Here is a 24,282-nt window from a genome sequence, read left to right as displayed (position 1 = left end):
TCGGTCCTCAGCTCCGGAAAAACAAAACAAAACAAAAAAAAAAAGAGCCATGTAATTTGTTTCAAAACAACTCCTTACATTACCTTTTACACAAGGTGTACTCCTCACTGCTGGTGATCCCCCTGGGCGGTGGGCGGAAATGCCAACCATTACAAGACCCTAGGGAGGAATGCAGACATAATCACATCACATGAGGCTACCACACCATTCCAATACCTTATGTCTAAGACACACCGCTCCACACGTATCATCCAGACGATATGAAAAAGACCCAGCAAAGGGGCCGGGCCCCTGCTGGCAAAGGCCATCACCCAACAGCTAAAGCAGGTTGGTGGCCTGAATCTGATCTGGCAGGAGGTGGGCTTCTCTCTGCTCGGAGAACTCAGGAGAGAGGCTGGTATGTGTCATTCTCAAGCATGGATGCGTGTCTATGAGGAACTCCTTCCGGACTGAAAACTGACCGTCCGGGAAGGAGGTCTTGTGCACAGACTCCACCACTGACGCTGACTGAGAAGCTCCTGAAGATCTGTGTGGGGCACGTCCCTTAAACACTTTCTCAGAGAAATGAAGCTCAAACTCTTACACATACATAGGAGCTAAGTGTGTATATTTCTCAATTCAAATGACTTGATGCATTTAGATTAAGTCCAAATAAGCTTAGCAAAATAAGGCCTAGGAGAGAAAGGGCAGGCAGCCATTTTCTATTTTCACAAGTATGTCCCCCACCTCTCCTCAGGAGACAAAAAAAGATATTCTGCCAGGCTAAGCTTAAAAGTTGTGCTTCAGCCACGACAGGGAAATTACTAAGCCTTAATAAATACTCCTTCTAACCCCGACTACAAAGATGAAGCAGCTGAGAAGCCAGTGTGTGCTCTATGCCAGTCACTACCATGGAATGAGCACGGCAGGGCCAGCTGGGGGAGCAGGCTCACTGTACACACCTGCGATCCAAGCACCTCGGGCTCAAGGCCAGCCTCAGCTACAGTTATCTTAGGAACAGGTCCCAGAGAGAGAGCTGCTTTCTCACACCTACTTCTAAACATTTATATTCTTTCCTACATTTCCAATTAGAGGGAATGCACTTCCCAGCAATTCTTCAAAAAAGAAGCAAAGGCTGGAATAAGAGTTGCCTGAACGGATACTCGCAGCTAACCACTGAAAACAGGGTCCCCAATGGAGGTGTTAGAGAAAGGACTGTAGCAGCTGAAGGGGTTTGCAACCCCATAGGAAGAACAACAATATCAACCAACCAGACCTCCCAGAGCTCCCAGGGACTAAACCACAATCACAAGAGTACACATGGAGGGACCCATGGCTCCAGCTGCATATGCAGCAGAGGATGGCCTTGTTGGGCATCAACGGGAGAAGGGACCCTTGGTCCTGTGAAGGCTCCCCCAGTGTAGGGGAATGCCAGGGCAGGGAGGTGGGAGTGGGTGGGTGGATGAGAGATGTGAGTACCCTCACAGAAGCTGGGGGGTGAGGGGAGGCGATATATAGCAGGTATTTGGAGGAGAAACAGGGAAATGGGATAACATTTAAAATATAAATTAAAAATGCAAGTAAAAAAGAAGAGTTGCCTGAAGTTATAACAATATTTAGTGCTTACCTTCATCTAAGTCTTCCACATGACAGCCAGAGGGGGCATTACTTGTTGCTGTCTGCAATTTTTCAAATAAGAGATATAAGATTAAAATAAAAAAGAAACTGACTGATGCTGGTTTAAATTTGAGCAGTTTCAACATTAAAAAATAAAAGATGGCTGGAGAGAGGGCTCAGCTGTAGAGAGCACTTGCTGCTCTTACAGAGGACCAGGGTGTGACACTGCCAACATAAGGTGCACACACACACACACAAGGTAAAATAAAAATAAAATGAATATTCAAAATATTAAGGAATAATAAAGAAAAATCTGTCTATGGGAAGTTTTCAGTAACAATTTTTGTTCTTTTCTGTTTTCTGCCTTACGACTGACAAATTCAACTTTGCAATGAAGTTGGATCAAAACCACCTTCTACAGAAGTGTCTGCCATTGTGAGGGTACTCATGAGCATGTTTTTAAAAGATAACCCAATTGTTGATAAAACAAATTGAATATCATGAGTATATCAAAACAAACAAACCAGGATGAAATACTTATGCTACGAGCACTGTAGGTTTCAAAAAAGATTCACTAAAAGATCACTCCTAAGTTCCATGATCAAGGTCTACACAAAATGAATACAGAAATAATATCTGAACTAGAAGGACATCTATGTTAACAAGGAGGAAAGCTCACGGGGCCTTAACTCTAGACAAAGACCTAACTACTGACAACTGAGGGATGCTAGAAGTGAGAGAATTAGCCTCCCTCGGAACGAGCCTACAGACTGGTTATCCAAAACCTGAAATCATATACACACAAGCAACAGAAACGGAAAATAGAAATACAGGCCCTAAGTTTGAGAGTGAGCAAGAGCAGGTACTTAGAAAAAGTTGGAAGAAGGAAAGGGAAAGGAGAAAATGATATTATATTTTAACTTCAAAAATAGATGGCCCAAAGTACATAAATAAATACATAAACTAGAAAATCAAAATAAAAACCCTTCTATCTGCCTGGATGAGCTGTGCGTTTTTACATGAACGGCTGGTCCTGCCTTCCATATGTCCTGCAAGTGCTTCCCCAGGGCACTTCTGTCCCTGTTGACTTATCATTTTCAAAAAAAGTAAAAATAAAAATCTTTAAGCCACAGATTTCCCTGTTGCTTAAAAGACATGGATGATTTAAAGATTATCTTGTCCCTGGGTTCAGTCCCCAGCTCCGAAAAAAAGAAAAAGAAAAAAAAAAATAAAGATTATCTTGTTTGAATTTTCAGGGTTGTGATTTGCAACTGCATGGGATTATCAAAAATTAAAATTTCCCAAACACTTATTTTTTATTTATTTTTATTTTGGGGGACCATAAATAACTAATAAGGAATGGGAGTCGGAGAGATGTGACTCCGTGTACAAAGGGCTCGCTATACAAATGTGAAGGCTCCCAGAGCCCAGAGTTCAGACCCCAGAACCTATGTAAAAACGGCAGGGAAGCACAGTGACATCCTATAATCCCAGCAGCACTCAGGTGCAGGAACGAGGGATCCCAGAGACACCTGGCTAGCTGACCAGCCAGGACTGACATGCTCCAGGCTCAGCAAGAGACCGTGCTTCAATAAACAGAGAATAATAAAAGAAGATATCTGACATCAACCCGAGGCCTCCACATACACAATCATGCCCACACATCCATAGGGTGCCCACACATGTATGAATACACGTACACACAAAGCACACACATATAGACATGAGGAGGAAGAATAGGAGGAGGAGGAGGAGGAAAAGGAAGAAGAGGAGGAAGAAAAAGAAGAAAATTATAGACAGAACAAAAGACCTGGGGATGCAGAGAAGACCTGAAAAACGTGCTCTGAGGAGGATGGGATCCAGCCTAATTGCACAGAAGGTCCTCTTGTCACCTTGCATACTGGCTGACACCACTACAATGTTCAAATGCTAACACGCACAGAATGCTCACTAACTCAACTGGGTTTGATGGGCCCAAAGAGACCTCTGAAATGGACTCACCTCTGTCTCTGCGAGAAGTGTCTTGAGTCTTGTCAAATCCTTCGTTACCATCCCATTCTGAAAGGGTGAAGTGAAGACAGGAAACTATCAGTGTGCCAGTCTGGCTCTCACAGCTCAGCTCAGCTCAGCTCATCTGTGGTCACCACAGCTCTCCTGTCCCTTTCTCCACACTGCCACTCTGTAACTAAGAAGCTGCATGCAGCTGGGGAAAGGGAAAGGCCTCACAGGAACAAAGACTCACTTGTCGCTCCTGCTAAGTTCACATTCTGCACTCCCTGATGTACCAGTGTAAAATAATCCCAGCACTTGGACAACAGAGGCAGAAAGATCTCTGAGTTTGAGGCCACCCTGGTCTGAACTCTGAGTTCAGAGTTACATAAATGAGACCCTGTCTCAAAAGGTATTTTTTTAAGTTCCATAAAATGGTTGCCAAAACATTAGAAAAACAAACCTAAATCCATCCCTGTGCACAGGTGCTAACGGGTTGTCTGTATATGGGAAACTCGGAACTCAGTGGTTATCCACAAGTCAGAGAACCAGAGCGTCGGTGTAGTGCCTAAAGATGGACCGTTCATTTTTTGATTCTTTATATTCAAATTTGAAAATTAAAAGCAAGTTACTTTTCACTGATTTTAAATTTAAAAGTCCAACAGGTAAACAGTAAAATAACTAACTTACGAAGAAAAACTGATGTACTTGAAAAGTCTGGGAGCACCCAAGCCTGAGGCCAGCCTGGGCTACATATACAGACACTTCGTCTCCGAAAGCACTTTTCTCTGGCTAGGGAGGCGGCATGCGACTGTGACCCCAGCTCAGAAGCAGAGGCAGAAGTCTGTCTCTGGTCCAGGTCTCCACAGACTAAAATGAGACCCCACCTCACAAGAGGGAAAGAATACACAACTACATCTGGACAGCCATTTAGACATGGCTGCATCGCTTTGCTGTGCCCACACGTGTGGTCTTGTGAAATCGGAAGCATCACCAAATTACCAAGTAGTTTAGTGCACAGGAATTCCTGCCAAGTCCACTCACCCCATGGTGAGTCCGTAATATTACACTTCATAACACAATAAATACATTCCTATTATTTCTCTATTGTCACCAGCCGTGCTCTTGGTTTTCAAAATCCCCACCGACCGACTTAACTCGTAATCGACAGAGAATTTACACTGCTTGGTAACTCTATACTCTCTTCTTTCTCTGTTTTCATTTTGATGCCTGAAAATACCAGGAAACTTGTAGCAGGTACCAACTGGTGGGAAAGTTCCTTCTTCCAAATTCCTACAAATTATCAATTCTATGAAGCTGCAAAAAAGGAGCACTTCATTATAGCAAAAAATCTAGAAAATGTATGTATTTAAAAAATTATCAAGTCTAAATACAACTAGATAGTTCCACAAAGTAAATATATAGTAACACAGGTACATTTCCAGGTACTCAGTTTAAGCACATTTAGACATGTTATAAAGTAAATAGTTGAAGTTATGAATGCTGGCTAGGTTCAGTGGCACACATTCTGTGAGAAGTGGCAAGAGGACTGTGAGTTCAAGTCTCAAAAAACCAAAAACTAAGAAGCCAGGTGTGGGGGCTCACATATGCAATCTCAGCATTCTTAAGGTTGGAGCAGCAGGATCACTCTCAATTTGAGGCCAGCCTGGGCTACATATTAAGATCTAGTTTCAAAAACACAAGACCAACAACAAGAACCCTGTAAGAAATAAACACATACCAACATTTTTTAAACCCAAAGATGTTTCAGCCTCTGCTCAACATACCTTTTAAGAAGTAGTGGCATGAGATTTTAATCCCAGTACTCTCGGGAGGCAGAGGCAAGTGGACTTCTATGAGTTCAAAACTAGCCTGGTCTATAGAGTGAGTTCCAAGACAGTTGGGACTACACAAAGAAACCTTGTCTCCAAAAACCAAGAATCTTGGGATTTTCATGAACTTTGACATCCAACAGAACTACACAGTACACTAAATATACACTCATTTGCTCCTACTCTCCTGAGGAGTCAAACTTGAGCGTTTGCAAGCATTCAAACCCATGCTCATCCACGTACCAGAGACTCCCCTGACAGTGACTGGGCAAGGATGGAGGACACAGGCTGGAGCTTCCCCTTCAGCTGCATGCAGCACAGCACTGCCCGGAAGGCGCTCTCTCCCTTGGCCAGTCCTTCCCCCAGCACTGCCAAGGAAGAAACACACTGTTAGCCATTTTCTTGCTTACAATAGAAAGACATCCTAAGTGCAGCTTTGTACATGCTAAAAAAGTAACTCCAAACAGAAGAAAAAAGCAGGAGGCACTTCCTAAGTCATGCCCGCAAGGACAAGAAGGAACGTGGCAAAGAATGGGTGAACCCTACTACAACTGCCAGCATCAAAACCTAGAAAGATGGCCTCTAAAGCTCTCCAGTGGGCAGCTGGGTAAATACTTATCAGGTCCTGTGGCCCGCGGGAGAACCATATCAGCGCTCAAGAGAGTAGAGAGGATCTTTAATACACCCCACACAGAGAAAAGACAAGTATTTCAGGCCAGCTCTCCAGATCACTCCACCCTATATGCGTGCCTCGGAATACCACACTCACACATGGGTGAAATAATTGTAAATTAAACAGAAAGAAAACAAGCAGTTGATATTTTTAAACAGGCTCTAGTAGGGGATGACAGTGCACTCCTACAGTTCCAGTTAAGCAAGAGGCTGAGGAAGAGGACAACTGAAGCCACCTGGTCCCAGCAAAGAAAATACTAAGACCATTTCAGGTAAAAGTACTTGCTATGTAATTTCAATGCCCTTAGTAGGACCTAGTGGACTCCTTAGTAGAAGGAGAGAACCAACTTCCAGAAGTTTATATACGGCCTCCACATGTGTGGCTTCATACACACACAAATGCACATTAAATTAAATTCTTTTCCAAAAAAATATTGTTTAATATATTAAACTAAATGAGGGCTTTTAAAACTGCAGACTTATTAGTTGACTAGATCTTGCACTGCTAAAATGTTAAGAGAAACTGTGAATCCCAGGCTGGCTGTGGCACAATCAATAGAGGGCTTGGCAAGCACACATAGAGCTCAGGACCCCACACTGCACACGACAGTGGCGCTACCTCCACTCCTGAGGCAGGAGGACCAAAAGCCCAGGCTTAGATTCACCAACATAGTGAGTCTGAGGGAAGGAGGCTGGGAGAGGCAGAAGGAGACAAAGAAGGAAGGGAAGGAGGGAGAAATCTCAATATTGGATGTTTCTACATAGTTAAAAAATAGCCTCTAGGGGCTGGAGAGGGAGCTCAGCGATTAAGAGCTTGTTGTTCTTGCAAGAGACCTGAGTTCTCTTCCCAGCACCCCCAAGAGGACTAGTAACTATCTGTAACTCCAGCTCCAGGGGATCCAACACCCTCTCCTGACTTCTCCATTACCAGGTACGCACATGGTGCACAGACACACATGAAGACGAAACACTCATACACATAAAAAGTAAAGCATATAAATCTTTAAAGATAAAAAAAAAAAGTCCTAAGTTAGCTTCGTCAGGCAGGCAGGCATGGCGGTGCACACCGCAATCCCAGCAGGCAAGGAAGGGCAGACAGGTAAACCTCTGAGGCTAGCCTGGTCTACATAGTAAGAACGCTTTAAAAAAAAGAAGAAGAAAGAAAAGAAGGGCCTTCATCATGCTGTTAAGATTAACTAGATCCAAATATCAATGGTCACAGAATGTACTACCTAGTCTATTTGCAAGACTTCATAAATTTAATACAATTATAAGTGTCACAATGAAGTGGATTCCTTTGCAAGAAAATAATTTGCTACAAAAAAATACTCTCAAATTGAACTTGGTTATAAGCCGTTTCCAAGCAGTGTCCCTCTATGAGTAAGTAGGTCCATAGCGTACTGTACTGTGTAGTCGGAGGGTCTCTGCAGGACGGTTGATTTCGGTGGAGCTGACTGTCCCCCTCACTGTACTGTTACATTTCATCACACAATTCACACAACACTAGTGAAATCCTACATAAATGTTTAGCATGATCTCGTCATTTAAACAGTGCTCGCTCACTGCTCATGCCCTCCGACTGCTGTTAATACTTAGCTATCTACAAAGTAGATAGAGCCTTATAACCATGACAGTTAATGTCAGACATTTCCATCCCAGAAAATTCAACACTGTCCACGCTAGTGTTCTTTTTTTAAAAAGATGTATTTATTTATTATATATGAGTACACTGAGGCTGTCTTCAGACACACCAGAAGAGGGCATCAGATCTCATGACAGATGGTTGTGAGCCACCATGTGGTTGCTGGGAATTGAACTCAGCACCTCTGGAAGAGCAGTCAGTGCTCTTAAAACACTGAGCCATCTCTCCAGCCCCTGTGCTAGTGTTCCTACTTATCATATTATTGAATTGTCCAGAAAGATTTCTATTTTTACTTTTTTTTTTAAAAAATTATTTATTTATTATATATGAGTACACTGAGGCTGTCTTCAGACACACCAGAAAAGAGCATCAGATCCCATTACAGATGGTTGTGAGCCACCATGTGGTTGCTGGGAATTGAACTCAGGACCTCTGGAAAAGCAGTCAATGCTCTTAACCATTGAGCCATCTCTCCAGCCCTCTATTTTAACTTTTTAAAAGTAACTCTGTAGTTAAGTGTGGTGGTGTAGGCTTTTAACTCCAATACTCTGGAGGCTAACAAAAATAGAGCTCTGCAAGTTCAAGGCCAGCCTAGTCTACATAGCAAGCTCTAGCCAGCCAGAGCTACATAGTTAAAAAAAAATTAAATAGAAATAAATAAACTAGGGCTGGCGAGATGGCTCAGCAGTCAAGAGCGCTGGCTGCTCTTCCAGAGGTCCTGAGTTCAAATCCCAGCCCACGTGGTAGCACACACCAGTCTATAACTCCTATTTCAGGGATCCAACACCCTCACACAGACATACATGAAACACCAATGCAAAAATAAAAAAGCCAGTTTAGGGCCTGGAGGTGAGACTGTCATCAAGCCTGATGATATGAGTTTGATCTCACAGTCTGACATGATGGAAGGAGAAAAACCAACTCCTACAAACTGTCCTCTGAGCCAGGTGGTGATAGCCCATGGCTTTAATCCCAGCACTTGGGAGGCAGAGGCAGGATTTGAGACCAGCCTGGTCTTCAGAAGTAGTTCCAGGACAGCCAGAGCTTATTACAAAGAAAAACTGTTTGAAAAAACAAAAAAAATAATAGAGAGAGAGAGAGAGAGAGAGAGAGAGAGAGAGAGAGAGAGAGAGAGAGAGAATTGTCCTCTGACCTTCACATGTATGTCATAATGACCAATGCTATGCCAGGGGTGTACATGCACACAAGCTCAAGTCCAAGCAAGCACGTATATGCACACAAACACACACAAAATAATTCTTAAATGTAACTTTAAAAGAAAACAGAAAGCAAATAGTTAACACCTGAACATTTGATCTGCGGATACAGCCCAATTGATCCAGTGCTTGCCTAATGTACAAGGCCCTCCCTGATCAATCCCTACTCCACACACACCTCCTGGCTGTAGAGGGGTGGAAGCAAAAACATGACAAGTTCAAGGTCATCTTCTGATACATAGCAAGTCTGAGGCTATATAAAGACATTAATAAAAAGATTTGAAAGCTGGACTGTGGGGTTGGGGATTTAGCTCAGTGGTAGAGCGCTTGCCTGGCAAGCGCAAGGCCCTGGGTTTGGTCCCCAGCTCTGAAAAAAAAAAAAAAAAAGAAAGAAAGAAAAAAAAAAGAAAGAAAGCTGGACTGTGTTTGAGGGGAAAGGAGGTCCCTGTGGGGAGTGAGAAAGTTCAGCACCATAAAGACAGGAAAGCATAGGAGTGAGCAGCTGTGGAGGAGTTTGCTTCCAAGAGACCTCTGCATTCAACCCCAGAACCCACACAGAAGGACAGGACCATATCCTACCCCGTCCTCTGAATCCACATGCGATCATCAAGTGTGTGTGTTTTTAATGGTAAATCACAAAACTGCACTGAGCGCCTCTCTAGAGCTCAGAGCCTGCGCAGACTTGCCGCTCTTCCTTCCTGGGACTCTCCACTGCACTAGCATTTGAATGTCTCAGAATTTATCAAAATCGTGTTTCCTTCCTTCCTTCCATCATGCAGACAAATAGCTGTACCAGCTTTTCGTTCAGTTGTTTATCTTAAATGCAATTTAGTTTATGTCTCCTGGGACTGAAACGAGGACCAGAGCGAAGAGGAAAGCCAACAGTCCAGAGCCCTGCTCTCATGTCGTGACACCATCAAGCCGCGGCGATGCCAACCACTCAGTCTACCTTTGCTCTCCTGAAGAAGAAACCTAGGTGTGGCCTGGTGCACAATTAAAACTTATCTCAGGGGTTGGGGATTTAGTTCAGTGGTAGAGCACTTGCCTAGGAAGCGCAAGGCCCTGGGTTCTGTCCCCAGCTCCAAAAAAAAAGAACAAAAAAAAAAAAAAAAAAAAAACTTATCTCAGCTATAATCACAGAACCTGAGAAGAAAAATGACATTAAAATAGAATCTTTAGCACTGATAAAGAAAACTGGGGGTTTCTGATGGTTTTTGGGGGTGGGGGTTAAAATTCCATGCCAATAAACTTTCTTCCCACCAACCCAGGGGAGGCGCAGCAACCCCCGCTGAACATGAAGGGCGGGCACTGCACAGCTCACCTCGCCGACCACCAGCCCAAGCTCCTATCCCGTCTGTCCTAACTCTGGGTTACATCTGAATACTTCTGGATACACTCGACGCTCTGCACTGGACACTGGGCGACTCTAAAGAAAAACTCATCTCCCTGTCAACAACACTCAGGTCAGGGCTGACAGCTTTCAACTAGTCACAAGGACACAAGACCTTTGCAAGTTACCGACAAAGAGAAAAGTTGTCCTAACCTTGACAGACAGTAACAGCTGAACTTTTTCTGCAACAGGATATTAATTTCCAGTCTTTCGTGAAGGAGCTTGGTCCAAGGAAAGCACTGACCTAAAAATTCTTTAGAAAAATAAAAATACCAGAAGAGCTAAACTGATAAAGTAATCTGCTACCTGGACACAATCACTTTTAGAGTCACTACTGCAAGGACTGAATCGAATTTTTTAAAAAATCCTAAGGAAGGCAATACGGGAAAGTCTCTTGCTACACAACTGCTTAGTAACCAGAGTTTGACTTGGAACACATTAAGGTATAAGGAAAAGAAACAACTCCACAAAGGCTCCACAGGTCCTCTGACTTCCACAGCACACCACAGTACATGCCACACTCATGCATCCCACACACACAGCGATCAACGTTTTAGTTCTAAGCCTAGCATAGTGGCCCACATAGGTACTTAGCACTCAGGAAGCTGAGGCAAAACTGTGAAACTCTTGAGGCCAATCTAGACTACACAGTAAGTACCAGCCATGCTACAAGACAAGACCTACTATGTCTCAAAAACACTAAACCAAGGCTGGAGAGATGGCTCAGCAGTCAAGAGCACTGACTGCTCTTCCCAAGGTCCTGAGTTCAATTCCCAGCAACCACATGGTGGCTCACAACCATCTGTAATGAGATCTGATGCCCTCTTCTGGTGTGTCTGAAGACAGCAACCAAATACTCACATACATTAAATAAATTAATTAATAAATCTTTTTTAAAAATACTAAACTATTGGGCTGGAGAGATGGCTCAGCGGTTAAGAGCACCCGACTACTCTTCCAGAGGTCCTGAGTTCAATTCCCAGCAACCACATGGTGGCTCACAACCATCTGTAAAGAGATCCGATGCCCTCTTCTGGTGTACCTGAAGACAGCTGCAGTGTACTTATATATAATAAATGAATTAAAAAAAAAATACTAAACTATTTTAAGCATGTATGTGTGCATTTTGTTTTGAGCTCTCTTCGCAGGACTACAAAGATGGCTTAGCAGGTTAGCATACTTGTCACCAAGTCTGACAACTGTTTTATGCCCTGGAACCACATTGTGAAAGGGGAAAACCAATTCCTACATGTTGTCCTCTGACCTCTACCTCCACACAATGCCATACAATCAAATATCTACAGTTCAATGTCAGCCTGGTCTACACGCTAAGTTCTAGGCCAGCCAGGGCTACATATTAAAACCCTGTCTCAAATAAATAACATAGAATCTCTTCCTAAATATCAGCCATTTTATTTTTTTTTTTACAAAAATTCATTTGCCACACAATGATTCATAGAAATTTGTGAAAAGGACAGTGTATAGAAACAGACCCAGGGGTGCTGGCGAGATGGCCCAGCAGTTTGGAGGACTTAGGACCCAGGTATGGCGCCCAGAGCCCAGACGGCACCTCACAACCATGTATAGTTTCAGTTTTAGGGGATCTAATACCTTTCTCTGGCCTCAGTGAGCCTCACGTGGTGTACATAAACTTACACAGGTACACGCATACACATAAAAGTAAATTAATTAATTAAAAAACACAAATTCGGCTGGCATTCGAATGCCTTTAATCCCAACATTTGGGAGGCAGAGGCAGGCAGGTCTCTGCGTGTTTAAGGTCCAGCCTCATCTATATAGTGAGTTCCAGCCTGGTTTAAGCTATATAATGAGACCCTATCGTTTAAAAAAAAAATGAAGGGTTTCACAGAGAGACTGATCATCGGGTAAGATCACTGTTTGCTCTTCCAAAGAACCAGGGTTCAGTTCCCATCACCCACATGGTGGCTCACAACCATGTCTAACTCCAGTTCCAGGGAATATAATGCCCTCTTCTGACCTCTGTGGGCACTAGGCATGCACACAGTACACATTCATACATGAAAAAGGAAAAAAAAAACACTCGTACACTTTTTTTAAAAAATTAAAAGAAATCAAACAGACTCAAAGAGAATGGAAAGCCTAAATCAAGTTACTGGACAGAGTTGAAAGGGTCATTTGTTACGATGTCTAAAGTTATGACATCAGCAAACTAAGAGCACAGTGGCGAGTATCCCACCAAGTAACCACACAGTTCTCCTGCGCCTGCCAACCTTGCCCATGAGAGGACAGCGGCTGGCAGCAGTTTCTGTGACACTGGATGGCCTCTGCAGCACTGCCCTGCAGATGCTGCCTTCATGAAAACATAAGATGGCGGGACTTGCACACTGGCCCTAATCCCTTCAGTGCACCCCAACTGCCCCACTGTGTACGAACAGGAAATAACCTGACACCTAAACTAGCTAATAACACAATTAACAAAAATGCTAACCTGAGTCCCAACTCTCCGAACCCTGTACACGGTTCTGAAGCCATGCACATGCTTCAGTAAAGCTTTTACTCGTGGCACTGTTAACACAATATGTGCAAAACAGCCTGTGAGAGCTGGGCTGTGGTGGCCATGCCTTTAATCACAGCACTCAGGAGGCAGAGGCAGGCAGATCTCCATGAGCTCTAAGACAGCCTGGTCTACAGAGAAAGTTCCAGGACTGCCAGGGCTACACAGAGAAATCTTGTCTTGAAAAAACAAAAACAAACAAACAAGCAAACAAACAAGCCTGTGTATGTGCCCAGGGCAGGATAAGACACCACGGCTTAAAGTATCTTCAACTGCCTTTTCTTCACTAAAGACCCTAAACTTCCAGAGACACACCCACCATGTGGCCACAGCAAACTGTGACAGTATTGAGTAACCAAATGAAAACACTCTCTGAAGAAAAGCTGAGTTGAAAAGGGCTTTTTCTATCCTGAAACGCCCTTCTCTTTCTCGGTTCAGAAGTCAGTGTCTTGAGATCTCTGCTGCAAGCTAACAAGGGAAATTTTCAATCTAGAAAAGGCTTCGCTCAGGTGCAGGACTGGTTCTGTGGTTAATTCGCTCACCTTTGACTGTTCTTACTAGCTAGCTCACCAAAGAAGACTGCAGACACGCTGCCTCTCCTCTGAAGTGGAAACTCAGGGTTCTTTGGAGAGTCAGTTGTGTTAGATGGGTTTGATGAGTCAAACACATAAAGGAACGTTTCATTAAAGTGAACACAGGTGAAAGACTAAGGCAGACTCGGAGGGAACATTTTGCTGAAGCAGACCCAGGAGAGAGGATGTTCTGCTAGAACACAAGAAGTACATGTGATGGAAGATCCTTTGCTAATGACACACATTGCATAGTTGAGCTCCATTTGTCGGGACCCCATGCACTCCGCCAGACTGGATGCATGTGCTGAGGCAAGGCACGTGGAGGGCACATGATGTTTGGACAGTACAATAGGACTTGATGGAGTGAGGGAAGACAGAGCATGGCTTGCTAGTACAGCTGGCTGTGCAAGGCTTGCAGGTCTCGAGTCTTCGTTGATCTTCACTTCCCTGAGAAAGACGCAGCAGAGAACTTCTCCTGATGTTCTTGCTGGTCCCTCCTGCTGACTCCAGCTGAGGCTGAGGCCTGGCTTTCTCTGCTAGGTCATGTCACCACCACTGTCGTTAACCTGACTCTACTGAACTGGACTGTGGGTGTACCCTTGAAGTGTTTGTGAGTGGATTGAGCTGCCGCTGCCTGCTACCCTCTGAAGTGAACTGCACAGCAGTTCCAGACAGCACAGACAGGAGTTGCTCCAAAGAACCTTTCTAAACAGGTCCACTTCCCCCATACCCTTTCTTTTCCACTACCTCTGGTGGGTGGTGAGCTAAAAGGGAGGTTAAAGAGTTTAAAAACCACGACTAAAATAAGTTTTGAAATAATTAAAGTTACAGTCTTCTGTGTCTGCCCTGTAAGAGAAAGCTCTTTCAAGTGCTAACACTGACTTCACTCCCCCTGTCACTGTGGTACAACACTTACTGAGATTTCACAAGGCAAGGTGTGCTCTACCTTAAACTTCCGCCATGTAAAAATACAATTTCAGGTCTGAGGCTGTAGCCCACTGGTAGAAAACTAACCCAACAAGCACCAGGCCTTGGGTATAACCTCTAGTCAGTCAGTCTGTCTGTCTGTCTGTCTGTCTGTCTGTCTGTCTCTCCCTCTCCCCCTCCTCCCTCCCTCTCTCTCTCTCTCTCTCTCTCTCTCTCTCACACACACACACACACACACACACACACACACACACACACACACTATGAGATCAGCACTAATGAGTACCCAGTCAGCACTGATATGACATTTCTTTTACAGTATCATTCATAAGTAAGCACAAATAGCTCAGACCTGTAACCGCATCTCCGTAGCGAGTTCAATACCAACCTGGGCAACTTGGCGAAAACGTGTCTCCAAAAATAAAGCTAAAGATTTATGTACAACTCTAGTTGTTTAATTAACAAGTCCCCTGAGAAGAGTCACTACGAACATGAGAATCCTACACCAGAGGCCACCCTGGTTCACAGTTTATCTCCTCCACGTTAACTCTAAGCACCAACATCAGAGCCTCGACTCTAAACACTAAGCCTTCACATATCTTCTCATTCTATAATCTAAATACAAGTCCTGTACATCAGGCTGGTGAGACGGCTCAGTGGGCAAAGAAGCTGCCATCAAGCCTGAGTCTGACCACAGAAGGGAAGGTGAAAAATCCACACCCCACAAGCTATTCTCTGCTCTCCACAAGCACACTATACATGCACATGTACAAATACATGGAACAGAACTTTTAAAATTAGCTTTATGTACAAATATTAACAAACATTTGGGGGAAATCGGACTGAAAGACAAAATCCAATTCCATAAAGCCTTCAATTCTTACTAAGAGATCAAAGCTGAACCACTGGTAGTCTCAGCCTGGACAGACCTCAAGGGCACTGAGTGAGTGAAAACCATTCCAGGTAAAACATGCTACAACTCTGCTTACACAACACCTGCAGAATGACACATGCCAGATGAGAGTGGCTTGTTGCTGGCATGGGTCAGAGGTCAGGAATGGCAGTGAGTGTTGAGTGTGGGACAGTACACAAGGTCTTATGGTAACAGAACACTGTGCAGAGGTTGTTGGTGGCTACACGAATCAGCACATGACAAAAGGCACGTGCTATACACACTCGTACTAACACTAATTTATTGGTTTTGGTACAGTACTAGAGTAAGAGAAGTCAAAACCATCATGGAAAAGTATTCGAAGCGTACATGCGACCTCTCCTTATAACTTACCAATCTATAATTGTTTCAAATTAGAAAAACTTAAATTCTAAACTCCTATTGGAGAAAAAAATAAAGCTTTCGGCCTAGGAAATGTCGTTTTTTTAAAGGCAGGTGGAGAAGTAGCTCAGTGGTAAAGACACTTGATGTAAAAGCAAGATCTGAGTTTGAATCCCCAGCACCCAGAGAAAAGCCAGGCATGGCCACACAGGCCAGTAACCCTGCTGTGAGGGAAGAAGAAAGGAAAATCCCAGAAGCTCAGCAGCAGGCAGGACTAGGCAAACAGCAAGGGTCAGCTCAGGGAGCTGGCTCAGTGGTTAAGAATAATTGCTCTTCACTTGCTGCTCCTGCAGAGGACCCAAATTTGGTTCTCAACACCCGGTCAGCCTAAAGCCCCAGGGGATCTAGCATCTCTAGCCTGTAGGAGGGGCAGAATATCAGCATTCAATTAACATACGCACATAAACATTGTGGTGATCTGATTAAGAATGGCTCCCATAGGCTCACAGATTTGAATGCCTGGTCACCAGGGGGTGGCACTATTGGAAAGATTAGTGGGTACTGGAGGAAGCATGCCTCTGGGGGTGGGCTTCAAGGTTTCAAAAACCCATGCCTAGCACAGAATCTCAGAGCCAGAGAATCAGGATATAGCTCTCAGCTACCTCTCCAGTTCTATTTCTGTCTGTGTGCCACCGAGCTTCTCACCTTGACAATAATGAACTCTAACCTCTGAAACTGTAAGCAAGTCCTCGATTAAATGCTTTCTTTTCTAAGAGGAGCCTGGGTCACGATGTCGCTTTGCAGCAATAGAACACTGACCAAGATATACATAACTGAAGATAGCAAAATAAAAACAAAAAAGAAAATAGTTTAGGGCCTCTAGCTTTTTATTTCTAGAATAAAAGAAGTGCTTTTCTTTTCTTTCTGTGTTCTTTTCCTGGTTGTTCAGCATGTAAAGCCCTGAAGTAGACACATGACAGATGTGGATCCAGACAGCAGCATGGCTTCCCACCACTGTCTCACATCAAAGCCACAGTTCAGCTCACAACTGCCGCTGTGCATTAAACAAGCTGACTTATCACACACAGCCAGTTTCCATGGCTATAATAGAGAAGACAAGAGGGTTAAATAAAACAATGTATTTCAGAGGGTCTGACCTGAGATATTGTGATTAAACACTATTATCCTATCAACTAAATATTTTTCCAACAAAGCCATTTAATTACCGTAGAAACTACAGATTCTCCCTGACTTACAATGTTGTCCCAGTCTGATAAACTCAGTGCAAAGTACAAATAATGTACACCAAAGTGCATTTAACTTTTCTCCGCTCTGGTAAGCTGCCTGTGATTCTGTGCACCCTAATTAAACTCCCTGAGTCAACCGCAAGGAAAAAGGAAATGGCAGGGGCGTGGAGGGGGCCTAGCCAGTCACATGGAAAGGATCTGCTTCGTGGGAGAAGACAGTGTACCGGGGTTAATACGATCAGAATACATCAGATACACATGTGAAGATGCCATGATGACACCCATTCCTATGTGTAATTAATATATGCAAATAAAACACTTTTTCTGAAGTACATTTAACGGCTGGAGAATCGGCTCAGGGGTGACGAGCACACACTGCTTGTCCAAGGCATCTGAGTTCGGTGACCAGCCCCCCACCCCCATCCCCTACCCCTCCAACCCCCACCCCCACCCCCAGCCCCACCCCCCACCTCCCCACTCCCACTCCCTACCCCTCCACCCCCTGTCAGGCAGCTCATCACCCCCTGCAGCTCCAGTTCCAAGGGGGTTGGCATGCCCCCTGCACTCAACTCATAGACCCACACAGACACATACACATAGACATTAATTAAAAAGTTAATATTTTAGGGGCTGGAGAGATGGCTCAGCGGTTAAGAGCACTGACTGCTCTTCCAGAGGTCCTGAGTTCAATTCCCAGCAACCACATGGTGGCTCACAACCATCTGTACTGTGATGCTGAAGAGTCTGAAGAGAACTACAGTGTACTAACATATAGATAAAATAAATAAATCTTTAAAAAAAAAAAGTTAATATTTTAAGTGCTTTAAGGGCTGGGAATATAGCTCATTTTAACTCCAGGACTGTGTACCTATATCTAAATTCTTCTGAGAAGAGGATCATTCAGTAACCTGCCAATTTCTTAGGTCCCCGGCTAGCTACCTAACAGGAGGTGCTGCTTGCACCATCACTGCTTCAGAGGTCAGGTGTCACTAACATGAACTTGCGATGGTGGCTTTTTAGCTTGAAAAAACTCATGGCTAGGATTTCAGAACTGTATACCTGATGTTTATAAAAATCAGGGTTCAACTCAAATATCACAAATCATTCAATTTGTTATTACACGAAGTCCTAAGGGGCTAGAAAGGTGACTCAGCAGGTAAAAGTACTTGATGCCAACATGGCGATCTGAGCTCCATCCTTAAAACTCACGTGGTGGCCCTACCAAGTTGTCCTCTGGCTGGCCATACCACACACAGGAGCACCCATACACCCACATGTACATGTGTGTGTACACACACACACACACGCACACACACACACACAACACATACATTTAACAAAATTCTAAGTTTCCTGTATAATGAAATTTTCAAAAGCACTGGAATCGTCTCATTATGTGTTCCCATCCCATTTTACATTCACATAATGAAAACCGATCTCACTACATCACTTACCCGGCTTCAAGCCAGAAGGAACCCAGCAGCACCCTGAGTTTGTTTCAAGTCTCTACACTTTCTCTACACATCTTATTTCTTTTTCTTTTCTTTTTTTTTTTTCAGAGCTGGGGATCGAACCCAGGGTCTTGCACTTGCTAGGCAAGTGCTCTACCACTGAGCTAAATCCCCAACCCCCCACATCTTATTTCTTAACTGAGACATAGCACAGACCCTTCTTTATGAAGAACTGACAGCTACTTCCTAAAGTTGAATTCCACCTTCAAAACTTTATAACTTCTTGTTGAGTTCCAATTAAACAAGTCAGCTATAAAGATTTCTTAAGAGCAACCAAGTAACCCTGACTATGGACTGGGTCTCAAATAGCAACAGTCTATTTTGTTAGATGAACGAAATACTGTGCTGGCGCAGCATGGCCTCGTTTAGCGAGACACACAGAAACACTGAGAGGTCATTGTCTCCTGGTCTACAGTTACTTTAAAACATTTCAAAACACAGGGCCAGCAAGATGGCTCAGCGGGTGAAGGTACTTGCGGCTGAGCCTGAGAACGTTGGCTCACTCAGGCCCCACATCCCACATGATGGAATGAGAGAAAGAAGTATAGTAAGAATTATTTCAAGAATTATTTGCACTTCCTCCAGATGCAAGTTACTGATGGACTATCTACCTACCGCACCAGAAAATCATTCTGGAGCTCCTTGGGATCAAAATAGAATTTCATAAGAACATATGAATAGAAAGAAGAAAACCCATGGCAACCGTAAAGGCCCTGACACCATGTGTGCCAAATTAGTATATTCTGAGGCCATCAATGTACTCTAAAAGGAGAACACGGGCTAACATCAGCAACAATGAACCAGGGCAGTTTGACAGACAGAGACTAACTCAAAAAGATAGATAGATAGATAGATAGATAGATAGATAGATAGATAGATAGATAGATAGATAGATAGATAATAACTGCTTTTTGCTTTTTGATTTAGTGATACTCTGTGATGTTTCCAGAGTAGGAATTAAGTTTGAAGGTCGCCATCACCTGCTTCTTGGCAGTGGCAGTCAATACAACATAATGTATCAGAATCCATGTAAGTTGGCTGATGAGCTGTTTATTTTAAAGTGACACACCCACACATACACAAGTTCCAAAGAAAATGCAAACTGACCCCACAATAGAAGAATGAGCATCACACAGGAAGGATTGGTCTGAGGCACTCATGAGAGCTCCAGGCCTGACCTGGAAGCATCTTGGTGTAACCATGCAGTGTAACGGATTACCAGGAACCAAGAGTTTCTTCTTGCTTGTTAGTCAACTGGCTGGTCTAGCCACACCATTTATATTACATAAAAATAACATCACTGAGAATTGGAAAATGTATATGTAAAAATCAGACAGAATTCTGTAGCTGCGTGAATAACGATAGCCAGCACTGTCTAACGTCTACTTGAAATGATTAACACTGGAGAGATGCTTTTGTATAACGGTCGGTAGGAAGACAACTCTTTCTAGGGAAAGTGGGTAAAAGTGGGTAAAGTGTTGCCACACAAGCATGAGAAGCTGACACGCATGCAGGGCTCAGCAGTAGACGTCTGCACCCCCAGTGCTGGGGAAACAGGGGAAGCACAGACAGAATAATCTCAGGGGCCTGTTGGCCATCAGTCTCATCACGCAAGGAGCTCTAGGTCCAGCGAAATACCATGGCCCCAATAAAAAAAAATGGAGAAAAAGTAGAGACTACCCAATGTCAACCTCTGGTCCCATGCCTGATGCTCACACACTTGCACATACAAAAGGACCACTTCCACCAGGCAGTGGTGGTGTGTGCCTTTAATCCTAGCACATGGGATGCAGAGGAAGGTGGCTCTCTGAGTTGGATGCCAGCCTGCTCTATAGAGCTAGTTCCAGGACAGCCAAGGCTGTTGCACAGAAAAACCCTGTCTAAAATAAAATAAAATAAATTTAATTAAATTAAAATAAAATAAAATAACCACTTCCAAGTTCTTTGGTGTGACCTAAAAGGAGTATGGAACACAGACCACAGAGACTATAATAAATGAAGCCCTTCCTTGTTGAGCGCCAACTACCTCTCACTTTAGCACGCAGCACCACAGTGAACACCAGTATGCATACAATTTCCCTTCCATTGGTATTATTTCCTTGGGATAGGACTCTAGAAATGAGATTAGAGGATCAGGGGTCAGAAGGGATCTCCAACCGGTACTCCACTGCTCTGACACCACCAAGCATGCTCCACACGTCACAACTTCCTCTTCGCAATGGCTAAGCTTCTATCCCGGTAATTCATCTGGGTTAAATGTGTGTAAGTCTACAATGCCATGTTGCTCAAAGCCCTGCTCCACATACTGAGGCCCAGGAGAGCCGGAGCTATATGGAGAGATGCTGTCTTTACAGTAAAAAAAAAAGAAACTAAATAAAACAGGAAAACGAAAATTCCCCCTCACCAACATTTACTCTTCCAAAACTTTTCACAAATCATATAATCTCCTGGGACCTCTGTACGCACATTCCCCAAATGAGAAGTCTGAATCAACTTCTCAAGAACTCAGGGAAGTGAGAATTAACGAGATGGAACCAAGTCTTGTACATGAGAAAGGCAAAGTGTCCGGAGAGTGTGAGGAGCATTCGCACACATTGCAGAGGGCAAGAACATGTCATACTACACCATGACAGGGTCTCTAAAAGCACCGGCAGTACACAAAATTAGCCCAGAGAGCTGCCACTGCTTAAGACCAGGTATGAACCAACGGCAACAATAAGCAAGACGAAGGACAAACTGGAACCTGCTGGAGGCTCATCGTTTGGGAATTACGGACTGCGTCACAGGAGGCAAGGGAACTCGCACATGAACACTACCTTGGGAAGACAGCCATGCTACCGTGGAGTAAGAACGCCGTGGTAAGCATGTGCCGGGTCTTGTTTGGTTTTGTTTCTTGGACTTTTTCAATTTTGTTTTATGTGTGTTGAGTGTTTTTGCCTACATGTAAATATATGAACCACGCTTGTGCCCGGTGGCCACAGTCGTCAGAAAAGGGTGCTAGATCCCCCAGGGTTAGACTTACAGAAGTTTGAGCCATCACGTGGGTGCTGGGAATCGAACCTGGATCCTCTCTCTGCAAGAACAAGTGTTCTCTTACCTGCTAAGCCATCTGGCCAGCTCCACTATAAAACTATTTGCTAAATTGGGGAAAAACCAATTTATGTATTATAAGCCCCTGCGTTTCTCAGTACAGTAAAGGCAGGCTTACTAAGCACACCACTTCTCCAGATGAGACAGAGATGTTACATTTCTCTATATGGCATTGTATCTGCTTAGTGTTTTTAGAAATGTGCAAAGATGACAGGAATATCTCTAATTCTAATTTAAGCCCCAAACTGCTATAATTCTATTGCAAGGTTCACAGAAAGGCCACTGAGCATTAGTGACTAATGTGTAAAATATGCCCCATGTGCCACAGAAGTATGTAAGGTGGCTGGGTAAGGTGTAAAATAGATATTTAATTCCTTTTTAAAGTTTTGACACAAAGAAATAAAGAGGCAAAACAAACAAACAAACAAGACCTAAACATGTCAAATACCTCGGCCTGAACCCCCAGTTCTGGATAAATGAAACATGACTTACATTATCCAAGCCACTGAGCTGTGTGAACAGCCCAGCAGGAGAGCGTGGGAAGGCACACTGAACCCTTCACCCTCAGGGTCCTGGGCACTCTACAGAGATGCAGCAATGGCCAGGAAAAGGATCTCCACACAATGAGCACTCAGAGAATGTGGATCTTATTGGTCTCAACTTCCGGCCACAAGAAAACAGGAAAGAGAACTCCAGAACATTCCAGTCAGACTACTAAGGAACGTACTCTGACTTGTTTAGAAGAAAGCACAGATATTTTCAACATATTGAGGTTAGCATTTTTATCAAGATGTGATGCATTTCTTAAACATGGCACTTACAGACTATAACTGCTTGCCTGAACTTAAAGGACTCACTCTAAACGCCCCTTGAGGGAGCGAGGGTGAAGGAGCACGTGGGACAGGAATGTCAGCAGTCATGCCCACATGTTCACCTGGTATATGCTTGTCACCGCAGGAAAGACAACTCAATCCTTCACTAGGCATGACAGTAAGAGAGGATATAACATTATAATTGCTTTCGAAATTGGCAAATGGAAATTTAAAAAAAAAAAATCAAACCTTAAACTTTGTTCAATTTAATCATTTAAAAAACCTTCAAATCAGAAAAGGGTCCCGTCTTTTAAACATACCATGCCTACAATCTTCATCAGCTTGCCCGTAGTTTTTCTACAAAAAGAAAAGAAAAGACACAAGGTAAACTGACATGCTTCAAAGGCTGCTTTTAAGACCCAGCAGCACAGAGGAGCCGAGCTGTCTCTGAGGAGAACTGTGAATGCTGTCAGTCTAACACTCACAGGGATGGCTCATGCCCATGCTCTCTGAGGGCCACCTCCACCACATCACAGTGCTTGCCCTGCACCCACTCCCACAGCACTCTCACCTCCTCCAGCCTCCGAGCTAGCCACGACCTCCTCCCACACCTCCTCTTCCCCTGCCAACGGCTTGACTGAGAATTCCCACTGTCACAGCTGTATCTACTCCTTCCCAGCAGCCTCTCCTCACACCTACTCCTTTCTAAACCTACCAACCATCCACCTCCAAGCTTCTTCTACTCTACCATACCTTATCATGGTTCCTTTCCACTGATTCATTCCTAAACTATCATGCTATTATTTTTCCCAACTTAAAAAGAAAAAAAAAAATCTGACTGAGCCAGGTATGGTGGCGTACACCTTTAGTCCTAGCATGCAAGTAGAGACAGCAGATCTCTGAGTTCAAGGCCAGCCTGGTGTACAGAGTAAATCCCAAAACATCCAGGAATACACAGAGAAACCATAAACCCAGTCTTGCAGAGTGAAGGGGGAAAGGGGAACTTAAGAGAGATAGCTCAGTAGTTAAGAGCACTGGCCTCTCTTCCAGAGGACCTAGGTTCAGTCCCCAGTACCCACATGGTGGCTCACAACTGTCTGTAACTCTAGTTCCAGGCGATCTGACGCCCTCACACAGATACAAATGCAGGCAAAGCACCAATGCACATAAAGTAAAAATAAATATGATTTTAAAAAATAAAATTTTAAAAACCCTAAACTTGTGACTTGACTTCTATTTTTTCCACAGGCTCCTTTCTTTTCTCTGGTGCTGTGGCAGAAATTCTCTCAGAGTTGGCTCTGCAAGCTTGTAAACCTTCATTCCAAAGGCAGAAGCAGGAGGATCACCAGTTGGAGAGCAGCCTACTCTACAAATGGAGGCCAGACCAGCCAGGGCTACACAGTGAGACTGTTGAAGAAAGAAAAACATAAAAAGAGTTCCTGCCCTAACTCTCTCAGGTTCTCCTTAAGTCAGACTGTCTAAGGAAGCTAGTCCCATCATGGCCGACAGCAACCTACCCTGCATCCAATGTGAGCCACACACCTGCCGTGTCCCCAGAGGCAGCCAGTGACCTGAGTGAATGATATCTCACCTTCCGCACAGAGCGCATGGCCTAGGGCTCTCTCACCTTTCCTTTTACTCCCAGCTAGTCCTCCCTGCACTCTGCTCCTTCTCTCACACCAACAGGTCCCACCATCACACCGGGTCTGCAGCCTGCTTCTTCCTGGGACCTGAACCAAGCCCTGGATGCTAACTAACATCCTTAATCTCTCTCCAGAAACCCCTTGCTTGCACTCACTCCTGCCACCTGCCTGATGCTCAGAGAAACCTCAAATCTAAAGACACAAAACTAAGCTCACAAACATGCTCCCCACCTGGGGCTTTCTCACCCCAGCTCAAGGGAGCCCCGTTCTAGTAAGCACTCAGTCAAAATGGTTCAGGGTAAGTAACTTCACATGACAAAACACACACACACA

General features: G+C 44.1%; 1 protein-coding gene across 17 annotated transcripts in view; it reads right to left on the bottom strand.

Annotated features, from left to right (window-relative positions):
* Positions 1 to 24,282, bottom strand: part of Helz (helicase with zinc finger) — a 165,830-nt gene that overhangs the window by 93,413 nt on the left and 48,135 nt on the right. For 16 of the 17 annotated variants that reach the window (XR_010055158.1, XM_063268757.1, XM_039085638.2 and 13 more), the window contains 5 exons: positions 22,627 to 22,663; positions 5,661 to 5,785; positions 3,598 to 3,654; positions 1,607 to 1,658; positions 84 to 159 (listed from right to left, as the gene is read on the bottom strand). Coding sequence is in view for 16 of the 17 variants with exons in the window: in XM_063268757.1 (XP_063124827.1) it covers positions 84 to 159; positions 1,607 to 1,658; positions 3,598 to 3,654; positions 5,661 to 5,785; positions 22,627 to 22,663 (347 nt within the window). In the remaining variant the exon portion in view is untranslated. Of the gene's footprint in view, positions 1 to 83; positions 160 to 1,606; positions 1,659 to 3,597; positions 3,655 to 5,660; positions 5,786 to 21,426; positions 21,478 to 21,986; positions 22,473 to 22,626; positions 22,664 to 24,282 lie in introns of those variants that run through there. The other variant, XM_063268761.1, reaches the window with a different exon arrangement.

This window comes from Rattus norvegicus, chromosome 10, assembly GCF_036323735.1.
Source record: "Rattus norvegicus strain BN/NHsdMcwi chromosome 10, GRCr8, whole genome shotgun sequence".
Taxonomy (NCBI): domain Eukaryota; kingdom Metazoa; phylum Chordata; class Mammalia; order Rodentia; family Muridae; genus Rattus; species Rattus norvegicus.
This window is presented reverse-complemented; position numbering and strand designations above follow the sequence as displayed.